We start from the raw sequence: 17,430 nt of genomic DNA, 5'->3' as shown, positions 1-17,430 counted from the left end.
CATTTTCTGTGTAAGTTGTTCATGTCTTGTGGTTCTTTAGTACTTTAACCGACCCTAAGATGGCTGCCTGACTGTGAGGTTGTAATCAGCTGTTTGAGGTAGGCGTTGAGCTACTGACACGTCATCATCATATATGTTTTACTTTCTTAGTGATATTTTGTTATTCATGTAGTTCATAGTCAGGAGCGGATTGTACACCCTAGATACAAAAATTTAGGCTAGTAGAATTTATTTAATGGCACCAAAAAAAATGTTCCTGATAACCGTCTTACTCATTCTTGACAGGTGAGCTAAAATGTTTTTAAAGAGTCATTAACGTCTGGCAGATTGTGAAGTAAAGGAAGACCAGACAATGAATATGACATAATAATACACTCGTAATTTTCAGAGTCCAGGAAAATGTATGAGGTGATTAAGTTATCCTACTTTGTTGTAACAGCCTGGATCACTCAGCTGACCACTAAAGATGTGTCAAGATAAACTTATTATGACGTAAGGAATGTCTCTAAGGGACCTGTAGAACTTATATTGTGATTAAACCCGGTGAATTCCATAAAATAGTTGAATTTTAGTTTGGTGTTTAGTATAAATTGATCAGGTATTGTAGGTATAAATAACTGAAATTATACTGGTAGAGACCTTCGCTACCCAGTTAACCTGTGTAAATCAAGTATAACACCCAGACAACACAATGATGATTTACAAGAGACAGATGACCAAACTTCTGTACTACTCTGACATTCTAAGAGTGGAAAGTGGATAATATTCAACTTTGTGGACCAGGAAAATTATAACCTAGGTCACGTTTTGATTTTAGTAATACCTGTACAGTATTGTACTGAACTTTATTATGAGCATAACCAAAGGCTGGTAATTGATGACAGTATCTCACATTAACCAGAAACTATAGGAATTGGTAAAATTGCAGATTACAGTAACCAAAGAATCTGATAAAAAAAATGTTTTACCTTACCTGACCTAACCTAATGTAATATAAGAAAATTATCATAGAAAAAATAGTGCTATCGATTAAATGTAGTGAATTTCCGGAATTCTGTGGCTGTTATTTACTGCAATATTACCCAGGAATTTTTTGGTAATTTTTAAGGTAAAATTATAGTTTTGGCCATCCCTGTACAGTATTAGATATCCAACCTAAACCAACCTGACCTAACTTAATGTAAACTAACCATCCTAACTTAACCTATACAGTATCTAACCCGCTGGATGACTGAAACGATAATAATACCTTTGTTGTTGTTAACACCTGTTGGCTTAAGTCTAAACAAGTTGTGTACCTTTAATACCTACTGTAGGACATTTCACCATAGAATACAAATGCTTCCTTTTGTCCTCAACTCAATGGGCATTTGTAGGTGCAACAAACAGAGAAAAAAAATTATTTTATATTTTTTTTTTGGTTTGGTTAGTAATTTAAATTAGGTAAGTTAGTTTGTTTATTTTGTGAACCATAAATTATAGAATGTAACAATAAGTGGCGTTTCATGAACACTAGCAGGGTAATGGTGGAGGAGACGGGTCCGACTAATTACCCAAATGTACCCAAATATAGCCGGAATGAAGCAAAATAATGGTCCAAGATGAATAAATCGGACTGCCAATCACTTCTCGACTAGTATTTGGTGTCAGAAAGTCACAAAAAATTGGAAAACTTACTTTAATCTGAGTTAATAGATCGCGTGCATGTACCGACGGAGCGAGGAATTACCCAAATGTACCCTAATGTAGTCGCAAGTACAGCATAAATCTTTGTTTCAAACTTACTCAAAAGCCATATTATTGGATAGTTCTTTGACACTTATTCCACCCCATATAAACGATGATCAAAGTTAAACAATTTAGTGAGCACAAGGTTAGCCTAATTTGAATAAATTTCAAATTGTATACTGTATGTCAAAATCGAACAAAACTTGCTATGATAAACAATAAAATTACCATATAAAATGTCTGTACAAGAGCACATATTTTATGTACCTGTACTAAGAATAGCTCCTTCCATACACAAACCATCCTTTGGGCAACTCAACACACTTCAGCTGGATGGTTACCCAACTGACATTGATTCGTGTGGGTGTGCACCATGATCCATGATGTCACTTTGTGGGTGGTAGTGGGACTGGGTGGCGAGTCGACAATGTAGTCCACTGCCTCCACACATAGGTTCATTTCACACACATACACACCCATGCTCTTCATTTTTCTTATTTTATTGTTTTATGTTAGCTGTACAGTATTCTTTATTTCTAAGCCACATTAGAGTAGTATAATGATTTTTCTTCAACTTTTTTAGTTTCATTACATGTAACAATGGCAACATGCCTTCTCACAGGCGACTCCTCCGCAGTCTTTCCCCTTCCCAGTGAGTCAAGCTATCGTGAAACTTAATTTTGATATAACGTTAAGAGAGAAAGAGTGAAAATATTTTTTTTATTGCAAAACCAAATTAACGTTGAGTGAATTAACACTAAACTAGAGATACCTCTGTACTGTATAGTGATAAAAACAGGTCCTTCTGGGATTCAACATTAAAGTTCACCCTGCTTCCCACCCACAGGTGGCAGTGAAATAAGTACTGTATGCTATTTAGGGATGTCACAACCAAGGTTGATCACAGATCTTATGTGAGTAGAGGTACTGAGCTCTATGTGTTGCTGATGATGATGTAGGAGATATCAGCCAATCATTAATGCCAAAAATTCTGGCTGGTATATCACTGAAAACTGAGAGTACAGAATGGAGATGCCAAGTAGTGCTAGATGCTAATCAATGTTGAATTTCTATGTTATATTCAATGCTTCTAATTCAATTTCTTTTGCTAATACTGTATTTATATAGGTACTTGTTGTCATTCTATATTAATTTATATTGTTTTGTGTGGATTGTATACTGTGTATGAAATGTTAGTAAAGCTTGGAAAGGACTGTTAAGCTTTTATATATATATATATATATATATATATATATATATATATATATATATATATATATATATATATATATATATATATATATATATATATATATATATATATATATATATAGCCACACTATTTTCACTTCTTGTCTCACACCACTTCCTTTCTCAGACTTCTGAGAGACTTAAAGCATGATGTCTATACACAGTACAGTAGTTAGTTGACCGAGATGTAGAACGAGAGGTAGCAGTGAACAACACAGGTGGTGGTGGCAGGACACAGACTGAGCGAATGTAAACAAACCCCATGCGCCAAGTGGCGCATTTGGCGTGGAATTTAATTAAATCATGCTCGATTTAGTGAACTAGTTAAATCGAGTGAAAATAATGGAAATTCGATTTTGCGGAAATTTTGATTTAATGGAAAGGGGTAGCTCAAATTAGTTAGTTAAATCGAGAAAATACTGTACAGTATATTATACCAGGTACTGTATATACCTGGTATGTACTTTATGGATAAGTGCAATAAACTAGAGCAGCTCATCAGAATATACTACTGCTTATTAAGACTAATGAGGTGGGTACAGTACTGTACTTGTTAGCCGATATTGACTTTGCCTTAAAACAATACAGCAGTTTCCTTTATTCATAGATTTTTCTTTGACTGTAGAAATAATGTTATAAGTTTGCAATCATGTTTTGTTGTTCCAGGCCTTAATATATGCTCAGCAAAGAAGAAGACTATAATCTCTACTTTGTTTAGAGGCACAGATGATACTCGGCTCATTTCTCTTTCTTCTCTTTTGGGCTCCAGAATGACAGAGCCATCTTTCCAAGGTATGGCTGTCACTCTTTCAATCGTTTTAATGCTTCTTTTTCAAAAGCTTGTTTCTTTAAGTTTGGTGCTATTATGAGTTCTGTTTCTATTGATTCCTGGGGGACTAAGTTCCACTCTATACTATTCAAAGAAATGTTAAGAATAAAGCTTATTTTGTGGTCTATGTGTCTTTCATCCTGTGACATGTGAGATATCCTAAGCCATATATCCTTCTGGTAGATCTTGCCTTGATCATGGGGCTGTAGGTAGCATTATGAGGCAGGGAATACTGTACTGCAATTGTTTTATAACCCAATACAGTACCTTATTCAGCTGAGTCAATTAGTTAAAAGCCCAGTGGAACTACTTTATATACAGTAGCTAATTAGTTATATCTTCTCATCACACCCAGATACTGTCAAAAAAGTCACCTTATTATATGACAGTCAATAATCAAGGCATAAGAAAAAGAGTTTGTCGTGCTAGTACAATATGTGAGTCCTGTGACCCTTATTCCTCCTGTCAGGAGCTAAGTGCATTCTATCACCTTCTTTGCACTTTGATAAATTTTAAGCTGTAGTCACAGTCACACACTTTATTTTTTTTATTTATTTACCGGTACTTATTTTTTATTTTTTTTATTCTAGAAGTGTACAATATTTACAGTTTGAGGTTAGCCATTATGTTGGTATGTGGAGTTGATACCTGTACTGTACTGCCCAGCTCTGTAAAATCTGCAAGTATCAAAGAATAAATGTCTAATACACGGCAAACTCTGTATTTTGGCATGCGAGATGTTTTCCTCCTATACATTTCACATGGAAAAGAAGAAAACTGCAGTGCACTTGCACATAGTTGTGATTATGAACCTTATCCCAGGACAACAAAATTTAGGAAGGAAAAAGTAAACCATATGTGCAAATCCAGTTGTAAAGCCTACTTCAATGAGGGTGACCTGCATATCTATTTTCATTTATAAGGTGGTTAAGATCACATACAGTAACCCAGTAGTGTACAGGGGTACCCAGTAAATTAGACCCCATGGTGCATAGGTCGAATCTGAATCTAAAGTCTGAATTCCTCATGGGTAATATCTTTATCCCATCCCAGCCATGGAATGGGTTTTATTTATTTTTTTTTTTCATACTGTACAGTACATTATTTATTGAATAAATGTCCTATGATATCAGTTCACTTTGCTCTAGTTATATAGTTTCTCAGTTTTTAAAGACTGCCCTCAGTGATGCTTTCTTACTCTACTTCCAACTTTTCTGACTTCATTTTTTCCCTTTATTACAGGATGCAGTAGAATGAGCTCGGCACCCTCCGCCAGGATGTTCATGCTTCGGGCCTTGGAAAAAATTCATGGAGAGAAGGAAATTCGCAGGTCACATCATTCCCAGCTAAAAAGAGCTGTGGAACAGGCTCTAGGTTAGTGCTTAGTTTTCTAATCACTTCATGCAGTTGTGTAATTCCTTCTTGTAAACTCCTACTTTTTCTGTTGCTTTGCTCTACCATCCTTTCCCTTGTTTCTTGCCTCTTCACTTGTCTTTCCTATTTTACCAAGCTCACTCTTGTCCAGTGTTATGGTAATGTATATTTAGGAGAAAGACAAAAAATTGTAAAGAGATATAAGTTTAACCCTTCAACGATGGCTCTTGTAAATAGCTGATTTATATAATCAAGATCTTTTTGTACCGTAATTTTTAAGTTTGGTGTGTGAATTCGTCTTAGAGGAATTGTTGTCGTGGCAATTTTTTCTACCCTGCATTGGTCCATCCCCATGTTCCTCCCTGCACCAGTAGTGTTATAGTATCTCTTGTCATGGAAGAATTATCTGGCATTTCCTGTAATGCTTCGAGTGGAAAGACCCCTCACCACAGTAGTGTTGGCTTGATGTGGAAAGACCCTTCACCACACTAGTGTTGGCTTGACACCCAGAAAAATAAGTAAAATATTATAGGAATCCGAGAATGAGGGTGAGATTTAAGAACTGGATGATTCACTGATTGAATTCAGAAATAATACCCCTGTAGCTTGTAAGTGAGCAATAACAATAGTGACACTTGATGAACTAGTAATCATTGTAAGAGAAGTGTTTAGAGACCAGAAGAATTACAAGGGAGAAGTACTTTTCCTTGTGGTGCACATGTGTCAGGTAGGAGTTCATCACAAATGTGCACGAGGTGTTTGTGGTGTAGGAAACTGGAGTAGTGGAGTTGATTTGGACTGTAAAATCATAATGGAAAAACAATGGTACGTATAACATCACCATGAATGAACTTTTGTTTGTTTTTGTCTTTATCATGTTGATGCCCCATGCCCACAAACCTGTTCTTTATGACTACTGAAAGAAATATGACCATATGAGGACACCTGTGTTTGGAAAATACAGTATAGTACGGTACATGGACAGGTACCAACAGCATTGTTGTGACTCAAATGTGTATCTTTGTAACCCCAGCCCTATCAAATCTCAGTCTTGATTATTATAAAATGAAAATAATAAAAGAAAAAAAAATTCATCTTGATACTTCGTTTTTTATTTATTTCTCATAAGAAATGGTTTCTGTCTTATTGAAGCTTTTCACCTGCTAAAAGTGTCACAGGAGGGAGAGAAAGGATGAGGGACTCAGGGAAGTTACAGTATATCTTCCAATACAACTTATTCTTTTAGTTTCAGATCAAAATAATTACAAATAATATGTTGTATTTTTTCTATAATTGATGTTTTTATATTACAGTATTTTTGATGAGTCATATACCATAAGAAGCTGAGCAAATAAGAATATAATAATGAATTGATAATAAACACAGTTTCAAAGCTAGTGTGCACAGCAGTGCCTTGATCATCCACAGCTTCCCACACAGGTTGCTTATACAATATCTTCCCTCCCATTGTTTGTGGCTCTCTTTAGGTATATAGCAAATTTGATTTCCTCACTGTATTCAGTGAGCAAATCTTATCCATTTCATAACAAAATTCTATATTTTTTACCCATTTTTAAAAATCTTCAACTTTTCCCATCAGAGCAGATAGTGTGTGTACAAAGCTCGCTACAGTTTAAGGGTTAAGCAGCTTCATTGTTTTAGCTAATTATGGTTCCATTTTATCTGACAGAAGAACTACGTAGTGAGCTGGGTGGACCTGAAAATGGCTCTGGTACGAGTATTTCTGCTGCTTTGCCAATGCCCAAGAGTGATGCTCCACAGTTAGATGCTGAGAAACATTTCCTGCCATTTGAACTTGCTTGTCAATCTAAGTCAGCAAAGATTGTGGTGTCAGCCCTTGATTGTGTTCAGGTAAGCATAGTTTGTAAGTACTGCACTGTACATTTTCATCCACAGTTATCCCTCTATTTACAGAAGCTCTTTTTATGCAATTTTGCAGTACAGTGACCCCTCGTTTAACGAACACCTCGGTTAACGTAATTTCGATTAACGAACTGCCTTCCATAAGGATCTTCAATTCGGTTAACGAAAAAAAATTCGGTTAACGAAGTTTTTACGAACCGACCTCAACATGTTTTCGCTTGCACTGACTGGGCAACCAGCTTTAGTATCAGTCCGCCAATACATTAATCGGTTCTAGGGCTTAAATTCCTTACTATTTTAGTAAATATCAAGAAGTTTATACTATTCAATAATTTTAAAAGTTTAATATTCAATTTTTTAGTCATTTTAACAATTATTGAACATAATTGAAGGTAAAGTGACTAGTTTAATGCGCGGCATCCAGCCTCTTAACACAGCAAACAGGAGTTAGTCTCTCTCTGTTTTCACTGGAGGTAACATCTTGCTTGAGACTCTCTTCAACTAAACCCTTTTTTTCTGTGTTTCCAAGCAAATTATTGGTCATTTTGAAATATATTTTACATATTGACAATATATAATGCAGTGCAGTGTTGATTTAAAGAAAATAATCTTGAATTACACCAAGAGAGCTAAAATTTTATGGGTGAAATGGCACCATGGGGTGACTTCTCTTCCACCCCAATGCCTTCTCTTCTTCCTTCTCCTCCACCCCCATTCTAAATCCCATCATCATCATCATCATCATCCAGGAGCCTTCTACATACACACCTCAAAGTAAGTGAACTTTTCTACCATTTTTGTTGAATTTAGGAAATTTTCGGTGAGCTGGAACCAATTACCCAAAAACCCATTGAAACAATGGTTTCGGTTAACGAACTTTTCGGTTAACGAACGACCTTCTGGAACGGATTGAGTTCGTTAACGGAGGGGTCACTGTAATATGTAAGTATAAATTTTGGGGTAAGTTCAATTTACAAATATAGATTCCGGAAAAAATGTGACAAGAGCCCATATCATATCATGCACTGCACAGTCTGCCTGCAAATGTTTAATAATTTGTTTACACACTACTTTGTGCAGAGGTCACCAACACCTCTGGTGAGTACAGATATATCATACTGTAATTCTGAATTTTACTTATTTTATGGTTTCAGCAGAGTGGTCACTAAATGTTTGAAAGATATTGAACTTAATCAAGAAAGTTAAAGACAGCTAGGTTGAGAGGTAGGGAGGAATGGCACCATTTTCATCATTTTTATGGTTACTTTCCACACTTGGGTGGAGCAATCACCTACCTGATGGCATGATGTCCTGGTTGCCATCAGGAATATATGAAGCAAGTTTTGTAGCTGGATGACCTTCCTATCAATAAATGTTGTGAACTGTATCAAGTGCCATGAATATTAGTTATCCAAGTAAATAATATGGGTGGCCACGAGGGGGAATGAGGAAGAAAGAAATAGAAAGGCAGCATTGGCACCTCCTAGAACAATCTTTAGAGCCTTCTGGAGGGCAGGAACTAATATGATGTGGGTGTACAGGTTGAGTCAAAAGTCTCCATACATACAGGACCACGGTGGCCAATCCAGTGAGCCGGAAACTGCTGATCCAGCCACTGGCGCACGTGGATACTGTACAGTCGACCCTCGTTAATTCGGACTAATAGGGGGGAGAAGGGTGTCCGTTTTAGCCGATTGTCCGAATTAACCGATTTAGGGGTTAATATTGTATTACATGTCAAAGTCATTGTTTTCGTCACGATTTTATCCCACTTTCCACTGTAATACTTACGTAATTTCAGCAAAAATATTACATTTCCGTGAATGTATTATATCAAGCACAGCATGAATAGAATATCATTGTAATATAACAGTATTTTCATCGAAAACTATTAAAAAAAAGAATAAAATCTCAAGAACATTGGAAGCTTAAGTAAAATCTTTTGTTTTCGTCATGTATTTTATCCTATTTTACATTAAAATACATCACGTTTCAGCAAAACTACTATTTATTTCCGAGAATATATTCATTTAGGCACAGTTAAGGTAAAATATACATGTGATGTAACAGTTTTTTAACTGAAAACTATTCGAAAAACACATGTACCGTCTAGCTGATACTCAACAACTGGTGGTGCGTCGTGCTTCATTGTAAACAATAGGAGGTTGAAGTAGATTACCGGGTATTATATTAAGTGTGAAATATCGAAAAGATTTTTATTACCGGTATTTTTTGTAGATCAATGAGAACTGTGATACCGTATATGATATGATAAGTTAGCCTGTGCTAAGAACTTCAACATAGACTACTGAAAACACGTTGTAAGGTAATTTAGCCTATTGTAAGTTGGTGAGCTTCATTTGCTGAAGGAACTGCACAACTTTTCATTACTAATTGGTACATATTTTACGTTTCCATTGTTTACTGGCAGTAAATGGTAAACATTTTTCATGTCTGAAGCTAAAAGTTGCATCCCCCCCACACTAGTGGTGGAGATGTTACATTTAACCAAAAAGACGCTGGTGTTTTATCCCAGCAGTGGGTGGACCAGCATTTTAGGTTAAGGTCTGTGTAGGTAATATTCCTACAAATCTATAAAAAAAAAAAAAAAGTTCAGATTTTGTCCGAATTATCGAAATCCGGATTAAAGGGGTCCAATTAACAGGGTCGACTGTAATGTGGCGCCCCATCTTGTTGAAATGCAATGGTGGGACTTACAAGTGATTGTATAATATAGTGATCATTTTGAAAATATATATATATATATATATATATATATATATATATATATATATATATATATATATATATATATATATATATATATATATATATATATATATATATATATATATATATATATATATATATATATATATATATATATATATATATTGATAACCACAAGGAAAGAAGAAAACACGAAGTTTCCAAGCGCTTTCGTGTAATTCACATCTTCAGGGATGAGTACAGACTAAAGAGAAGTACAAAACAAGGTGTATATATACAGAGGAGGGTGAGACCAGGTCCACAATGGTCAGGTATTAGGTAATGACCCTACTAATCTTTAAATAGCACGGCAACGGTTGGTAGTCAGGTCAGAGGGTAAGGTGACCCAACCTTCTCACCTGGTTACAAATCTTCTTAATTTCAAAATTGTCCAGTTTGTACGTGCCATTACTCAAATTCATGTTGAATGCTTCGGTATGTTTAATGAGACTAGATTCTATGATGTTCCTACTATCAATTGAATTACAAGGTAATATTGAGGAGGCATTATCCCAGTCAATGCAATGCTTGTTATCCCTGTATATTATCAATATGTTAACTAAATTTTAGAATGACCAATAATTTTAATGCAAAAATGCAAAACATATTCAAGAGACCAACAAAATCGATGTTTACTCCACTGTAAACAAAGTTAAACTGAGAAGCGTGTTTGGGTGATTCAATCCGCTGGTGGGTGCACAAAAACTGTTCCCTGTACTGTCTATATTATCAACATGTTAACTAAATTTCAGTGACCAATAATTTTAATAAAAAAATGCAGAAATATTCAAGAGACCAACTTTCTTGATATTTATTCCACTGGAAACGAATGTAAATATAGAACCAAATACCGTATTGGCGGACTAGCCAATCAGCTGATGCGCACAACAAAATGTGTTTGTCATAAGGATTTCGTTAATCGAAGTTTTGTTGGTTAATCAAACTGAAAATCCTTATGGGAGCTAATTCGTTAACTGAAATTTCGTTGATCGAACCGTTCGTTAACCAGGGGATTAATCTCTCTCTCTCTCTCTCTCTCTCTCTCTCTCGTAGCTTGTCCTATTTTTCTTTGCGAAGGGGTAACCTGTGATGAACTTGGAATAGATTCCTCAGTTCATCACAGGTTATCCCCTCCATTTTTTTTTTCTGCCTCATTCTTTGGGATTTGCTGCCTCTTGCTATCTCTTTCATTCTGTTACTTCTCATTGGGAATTTTTGTTGCTGCCTTCAGTGCCCAGAAATGGTGCTTTCAGGGCACACTTGGCACTCCACCATGGAGGTGAAGCTTGAGCCAGGGTATGTGATAAAACCTGAGGTTAGCAGCCCAGGCTCCATGTGCTTTTTCTTATGCTAAGAGTAAGCGCTCGGCTGCACTCACCAGCTGCTAGACCAGTTGGTACCGGGCCCACACATTTCTTTTTACATTCAGTATCAGCAAACCATCAGATGATTGCTCAGGTCTTTAATTAAATTGATTTATTTCATCATCTTTTTTTTAGATTGAGAACAGAGCAGTGGCTTGTAACTTGTATATAAGCCTGGCAGGCTTGCAGGGATTAAGTGTCGGGAGCTGACACACATGTATAAGTTTAACTGCCACCAGTCATGGGTTTTGTAGTATTTTAACAACCATGTTTTTTCTAAAATAATAAGCACCAGGATGCATAACTGTGATAAAGCAGGAGCTTATTGTTTCTTTAATGCTTTTTTTATTGATTATGTTATGATTTGGATTCTCCAGTGCAATTATTTGTTTGCTAGATTGGTTATTTATTGTCAATGATATTTTATCATTTCATTCATGTATCATAATTTACTACTGAAAATATTTCATTTGTTTTTTATTAACAGAAACTTATTGCATATGGACACTTGACTGGGAACTGTGCAGACCCAAATAATCCAAACAAGCGGTTGATTGACCATATTGTTGAAACAATATGCAATTGCTTCAATGGACCCTCAACAGATAAGGATGTGGAAATTCAAATAATTAAGGTATATTTTCTCAAGGTTTAAATTTAGCTTGGAGAATTTAGTTCATATGTTTTGATAGGATTTAACTGAAGGTGACAAGATAAAAATAGGGAATTGGGATGGTAGTTTTAAATAGACAGATAGATAGATAGATAAAAATTTAGAATAGGTGTAGTGTTATTTGTGTCTGGATATTGGTATAGATCTATGAACAGATCCAAATAGATTACTAAGAGTTCAGTGCCACATTTTACTTATTTGTAAATAATATTTACAGTCAAGTTGAACATAACATTAATTATGAACCTCAAAATGGAAGGTGTTGGTAAGGGGAGTGTTTGAAATTGTAGCTTTTAACTCTTATTTTGGATTTTTATAATTAATGTTTTGTTAAAAAAAAAAAGGTCTCCAATGACCAAGAGTACTATGCCACAGCAGCACAAAACGGGATATTATTGTACTGGATTTCAGTCACTTGTGCCATTATGACATGTCTATAACCTGTCATTAATCACCAGAATAAGCACACACAGCACTTCTTTTCCTACTTAATATTAAGGTTTTCGTCAGAAGTACGGCAGTTCATTTACAAAGTTACACACAGTCAGAAGGTAAAAGGAAACAATAATTCAGAATCGTTAAATATCATAAGCCTTATCTTTATTAATAAAGTGGAATGGCAGGTCAACATTTAGTGTTTGTTAATTCTTGATATGTTTTCCTACCCCAGGCATTGCTAACAGTGATCACATCACAATATGTTAGTGTCCATGAGGGTACAGTGTTGGTGGCAGTACGAACATGCTACAACATCTTCCTGGCGTCACGGGACATGAACAACCAAGTTACTGCAAAAGCTGCTCTTACACAGATGATCAACATTATCTTTACACGGATGGAGAACCAGGCAGTAAGTTATTATGTTGGTAGCTTACATAAATAAATTCAATAATGTAGGAATTCCATTCAGAACATTAATAAAATAAAACTAACAACAGGATTATTGCCATGTGGATCAAAGGTGGGTCTGAGTAATGACATTTCTGGACAGGACAGGATTACCAGTAACGACCTCAACTATAGCATGTTTACATTCAAATTAATCACTATCTTATAAGAATTCCAGCAATGTAAATTATACTCTCCTCCGTCACTTCTATGACATTTTATAAGCAAAAAACAAAAACTCAATCTAAAGGACATAAATAAACAAATAAATACTTTACTAGACTTTTGGCGCCAACTGTCAAACATGTCACTGTCACCTCCCCTCCCCCCCCCCTCCCCCCTCCTCTCAGCCAGGGTTTGGTGGTTATACAGTAAGCTTTAAGTTTTTATCTTAGATAATATCACAGACTAAAGTTAGGAGAATATAATTTGCATTGCTGGAATCCTTGCAAGACAGTGAATAATTTGAATATAAACGTCATATATTTTGCACATGAGATAAAAATTTTAGTACGTACATTAGTTTAGTACATTATAGTAGTGTACAGTTTTTCAACTGTATTTTGGGGTAAATTTACATAAATTTCTTCATTTATTTTTATTCATTTACATGCACACACCATACTAAAAGAAACGTGAAAGAAATAAATGATCTAAGTGCAAACCTGTACTGTACATGTACTAAATGATTACGGTACTAAAATTTTTATGTCTAGTGCAAATTATAGCTTGTTTATATTCAAATTAATCACTATCTTACAGGAATCCCAGCAATGTAAATTATATTCTCCCAGGTCATTTCAGTGGCATTTTATAATAGAAAAGCTTAGTCACTCTTAAGGACTGATAAATAAACACACATGAGACCTTTGGCTCCAACTGTCAAACATATCACCTCACCTCCCGCTCCCCCCCCCACGCTCCCTCCCTCCGTCTCCCTCATCATCCCAGCCAGGGTTTTAGGCTTACAGTTTTTATCTTAAATAATATCACAGACTAAAGTTAAGAGAATATAATTTGCTTTGCTGGAATCCTTGCAAGACCGCGAATAATTTGAATATAAACCTCATATATTTTGCACAAGAGATAAAAATTAATCACCTGCATCACATTACAGTAGTGATTTAAGAGCTCTAGTGTATATGTACGTACAGTATATATATTTCGTGATTTAAGGGCGATTTAGGGGAATTTTAGGAGTGCTTCTGATTGCATTTTTGGCTTTACTTTATATGTACTTTACACCCATAATGTCAGTTATCCATCTGAAACTGAAGAAAAGACCCTGGTTGCAGCTGTAGTGAAATTAATGTAAAAAAATAATATTTATGTTTTAAGTACTGTAATGTTATATAATGTTAATAAATGGAACAATGGAAGTAGCTGACCACCAATGGTAAAGAAAAAAGCGAGACGGATTGTGAAAGGTCAACGTATGTAAGTGCGTACATGTGAAAACAAATTGTCAATTCTCTCCATAATAATATGAAAGCACCACTTATTACTGTTTTACATATGGAAAACAAAAATTCTACTCACCAATGGTGGTAAAGTCTAAAACATAGGTCAGCCAATGAATGTTGTTGTGGGAGTTTTTACTCAGATTACAAAGTCATCAGCTTCAACTCTGGCTGAAGCTGTAGTTTTCCATAAACATGTCATAGCTTTTGCTGAACCTGAAGTTGTTGCTGAAACTTTTGCTGAACCTGTAGTTGTTGCTGAAGCTGCTGCTGAATTTGAACCTGAAGTTGATGGTGAAGCTGAACCTGAAGTTGATGGTGTAGCTGTACCTGAAGTTGATGGTGTAGCTGTACCTGAAGTTGATGGTGTAGCTGTACCTGAAGTTGACGGTGTAGCTGTACCTGAAGTTGACGGTGTAGCTGTACCTGAAGTTGATGGTGTAGATGAAGTTGATGGTGTAGCTGTACCTGAAGTTGACGGTAGCTGTAAGTTGATGGTGTAGCTGTACCTGAAGTTGATGGTGTAGCTGTACCTGAAGTTGACGGTGTAGCTGAACCTGAAGTTGATGGTGTAGCTGTACCTGAAGTTGATGGTGTAGCTGTACCTGAAGTTGATGGTGTAGCTGTACCTGAAGTTGACGGTGTAGCTGTACCTGAAGTTGACGGTGTAGCTGAACCTGAAGTTGATGGTCTACCTGAAGTTGATGGTGTAGCTGTACCTGAAGTTGACGGTGTAGCTGAACCTGAAGTTGATGGTCTACCTGAAGTTGATGGTGTAGCTGTACCTGAAGTTGACGGTGTAGCTGAACCTGAAGTTGATGGCAAAGCTGTAGTTGAAGGTTTTGGCCATCGAATAATAAAGCTGTCTAAAGAACTTTTCACAGCTGCTTTCTTTTCTCATTATACATCATTATGTAGAGGTCATGTGTTAATTTTAATGCTTTGTTCTGTTAATGGATCCACTTCAGAAAATATGTTCATTGCTGCTCCATATAATCTCCACAGATCTCTCACCTTTTTCATATTGTTTTAACTCATCCAGTTTCTCGACTAAGCTTATTCACTTTCTTTTATCTTTTGAACCAGCACTACCATCACTTGCTCTCTTCCTCATGTTGGATAGGGACGCAAAAATACCGTAAGAAACCCGAGAAAGTTTTTCTCCTTTTTCTGTTCAGATTTTTTAAAACAAAGGGCCCGCCAGCTGTTATTGCTTTTACTAGTGATGCTGGCGTCACCACTAACAAGACCGGCAGCCTCCGTGTGCAAGGCTTGTTGTTTTATTTGTATAATACATATTGGGATTTAGTTATTATATATATATGAAAATTTTATTTAATTATATTTTTTCATCTATTTTCGTCGTAAATACGAAGAAAATTAACTGTGTAAATTGAATTGCATTTTAAATTAACCAGTGTCTTAAATATGAATCGTCGTTAGTAGAACTGTTGTTATTGGAGGCTTTCCTGTAGAAGCTTTTTCAGGAACATAACACTTGTAAGTCAAGGACTTTCCTGTATAAAACAGTATACAGGTATGTACAGTACTGTACTAGTAATTATAATTTTGATGAATGCCATGAAAAGTAGAAAATAATGACTGTGATATGTTATATTGTTTGAATATTAAAAACCAATTTTTATAAGGATTTCATACTCTTAACGTGATCAAGTGGTCACATTCTTCTTTTTGAGTTAAAAACATTTCTGATGTGATGGCCATTTTACAGTTTATTTTAGCTTATATATTGTTGCATGGTGGCCCTATTACTGTTTATATTAGCTCAAGTATTGTAACAGGGTAACCCTATTGCTGTTAATATTAGCTTGGGTATTGTAGCATGATGGTCCTTTAACTGTTTTTACTGCTAATTTTTATTATTGCATGTTTCTTTAGAAATAGATTTTGCAAGCCTGTAAATTTAAAGGTAATCTGAGCTCCTGATTCATTGGGTTTAGTTGCATTTAATTTACCTTTAATGCTCTACATCATGATGTGGAATGAATTTTATGTGCACCAACTTCAAGGTAATTTGCAGATTTGTACTACCAGTAGAAAGAAAAATGCTAAACACAATGATTTTGTTTTAAAGTTTTTATAGATATGAAAGAAGTAGAAAGAGTATAAAAACAAGGGTTAATAACAAGGTTTGCTGCTTAAAATTTTTATTTTATATGAAAAATAGATATCACCATCACTGGCAGTATGTGCGACTGGAAAGATTAAGTGTGCAGCACTTGATGTTAACTGTTGTTAGCTCTACAGGCATTTAGCGTAGAAAATATATTGGTTATAATTACACTCTTACCTGTAAAGTTTTGCTGATAATTAGACTAGACCTGGAATGAGTTTCAATTTTAACAGATTGAAGATGCAGCAGAAGAGAGTGGACGTGAGCATAGCTGTAGTACCGCTTCATCCGTTAACAGTGCTGGCAGTCAGATTGCTTCACAAGAGAATGGACAGCAGGAGCATCATCCCCAGCAAGACCCTAATCCCCAGCAAGTCCCTCTTCCACAGCAGGACCCTCCTCTTGAACAAAACCCTCATCCTCCACTCACAGATAGTACTGCAATTACTACAACAATGGTAGGAGCTTTTAACACTTACTGTGGAAAAAGTTTGGCCTGTCAGGTGATAACTGATTTCCTTACTTAGAGAAGAGATCTAACTGGAGATTTTAAAGCTTAGGGGGTGTATGCCTTAAGGACTATGTGAGCTGCTTGAGATGGTCAGAAGTGGTTGGAGGAAGTTAAGTTTCAAGTAAAACTAAAAAGTAGCTTCATAAGAGACTGCAAATACTTAAGTAATAGTAAAAAAGTAACTGACTTAAGAAGTATTTAAGTAAAAATTAATTTTCCTCGAATAAAATTTATACTTATAAGTGAAATCCGGTCCCAGTATCGAACTAATAACTGTATGTACATGTACAGTACTTGGTGATAAAAGAAACTCAAGTTAGCAATCATATCACTATTTTTCAAGTTACTCAAGTTAAATTGGAAGATACTTTTAGATTACAAAATTCAACAATCTTTGGTCCATATTGTACACAGTACCACCATAACTCACTCCAAAGATATACTACAGTCTCTCCTCAACTTATGACGGGGTTCCGTCCCGACGACCAAGTCGTAAGTCGAATTGGTCATAAGTCGAAAAGGCGAAAATAATACATAGAAATTCTAAAATGAAATACAGAACAGT

At 35.6% G+C, this 17,430-nt stretch overlaps 1 protein-coding gene across 1 annotated transcript in view; it reads left to right on the top strand.

Moving 5' to 3' along the window:
- The first annotated feature begins 60 nt into the window (after positions 1-60).
- Positions 61-17,430, top strand: part of LOC121862290 (brefeldin A-inhibited guanine nucleotide-exchange protein 1-like) — a 101,705-nt gene continuing 84,335 nt past the window's right edge. Inside the window, 7 exon segments of the mRNA XM_042360422.1 lie at positions 61-98; positions 3,749-3,771; positions 5,051-5,182; positions 6,873-7,054; positions 11,687-11,833; positions 12,543-12,722; positions 16,588-16,812. Of these exon segments, the coding sequence (XP_042216356.1) occupies positions 3,750-3,771; positions 5,051-5,182; positions 6,873-7,054; positions 11,687-11,833; positions 12,543-12,722; positions 16,588-16,812 (888 nt within the window). The 5' untranslated portion in view covers positions 61-98; position 3,749.

Source organism: Homarus americanus, unplaced genomic scaffold, assembly GCF_018991925.1.
Source record: "Homarus americanus isolate GMGI-L3 unplaced genomic scaffold, GMGI_Hamer_2.0 scaffold31037, whole genome shotgun sequence".
Taxonomy (NCBI): domain Eukaryota; kingdom Metazoa; phylum Arthropoda; class Malacostraca; order Decapoda; family Nephropidae; genus Homarus; species Homarus americanus.
This window is presented reverse-complemented; position numbering and strand designations above follow the sequence as displayed.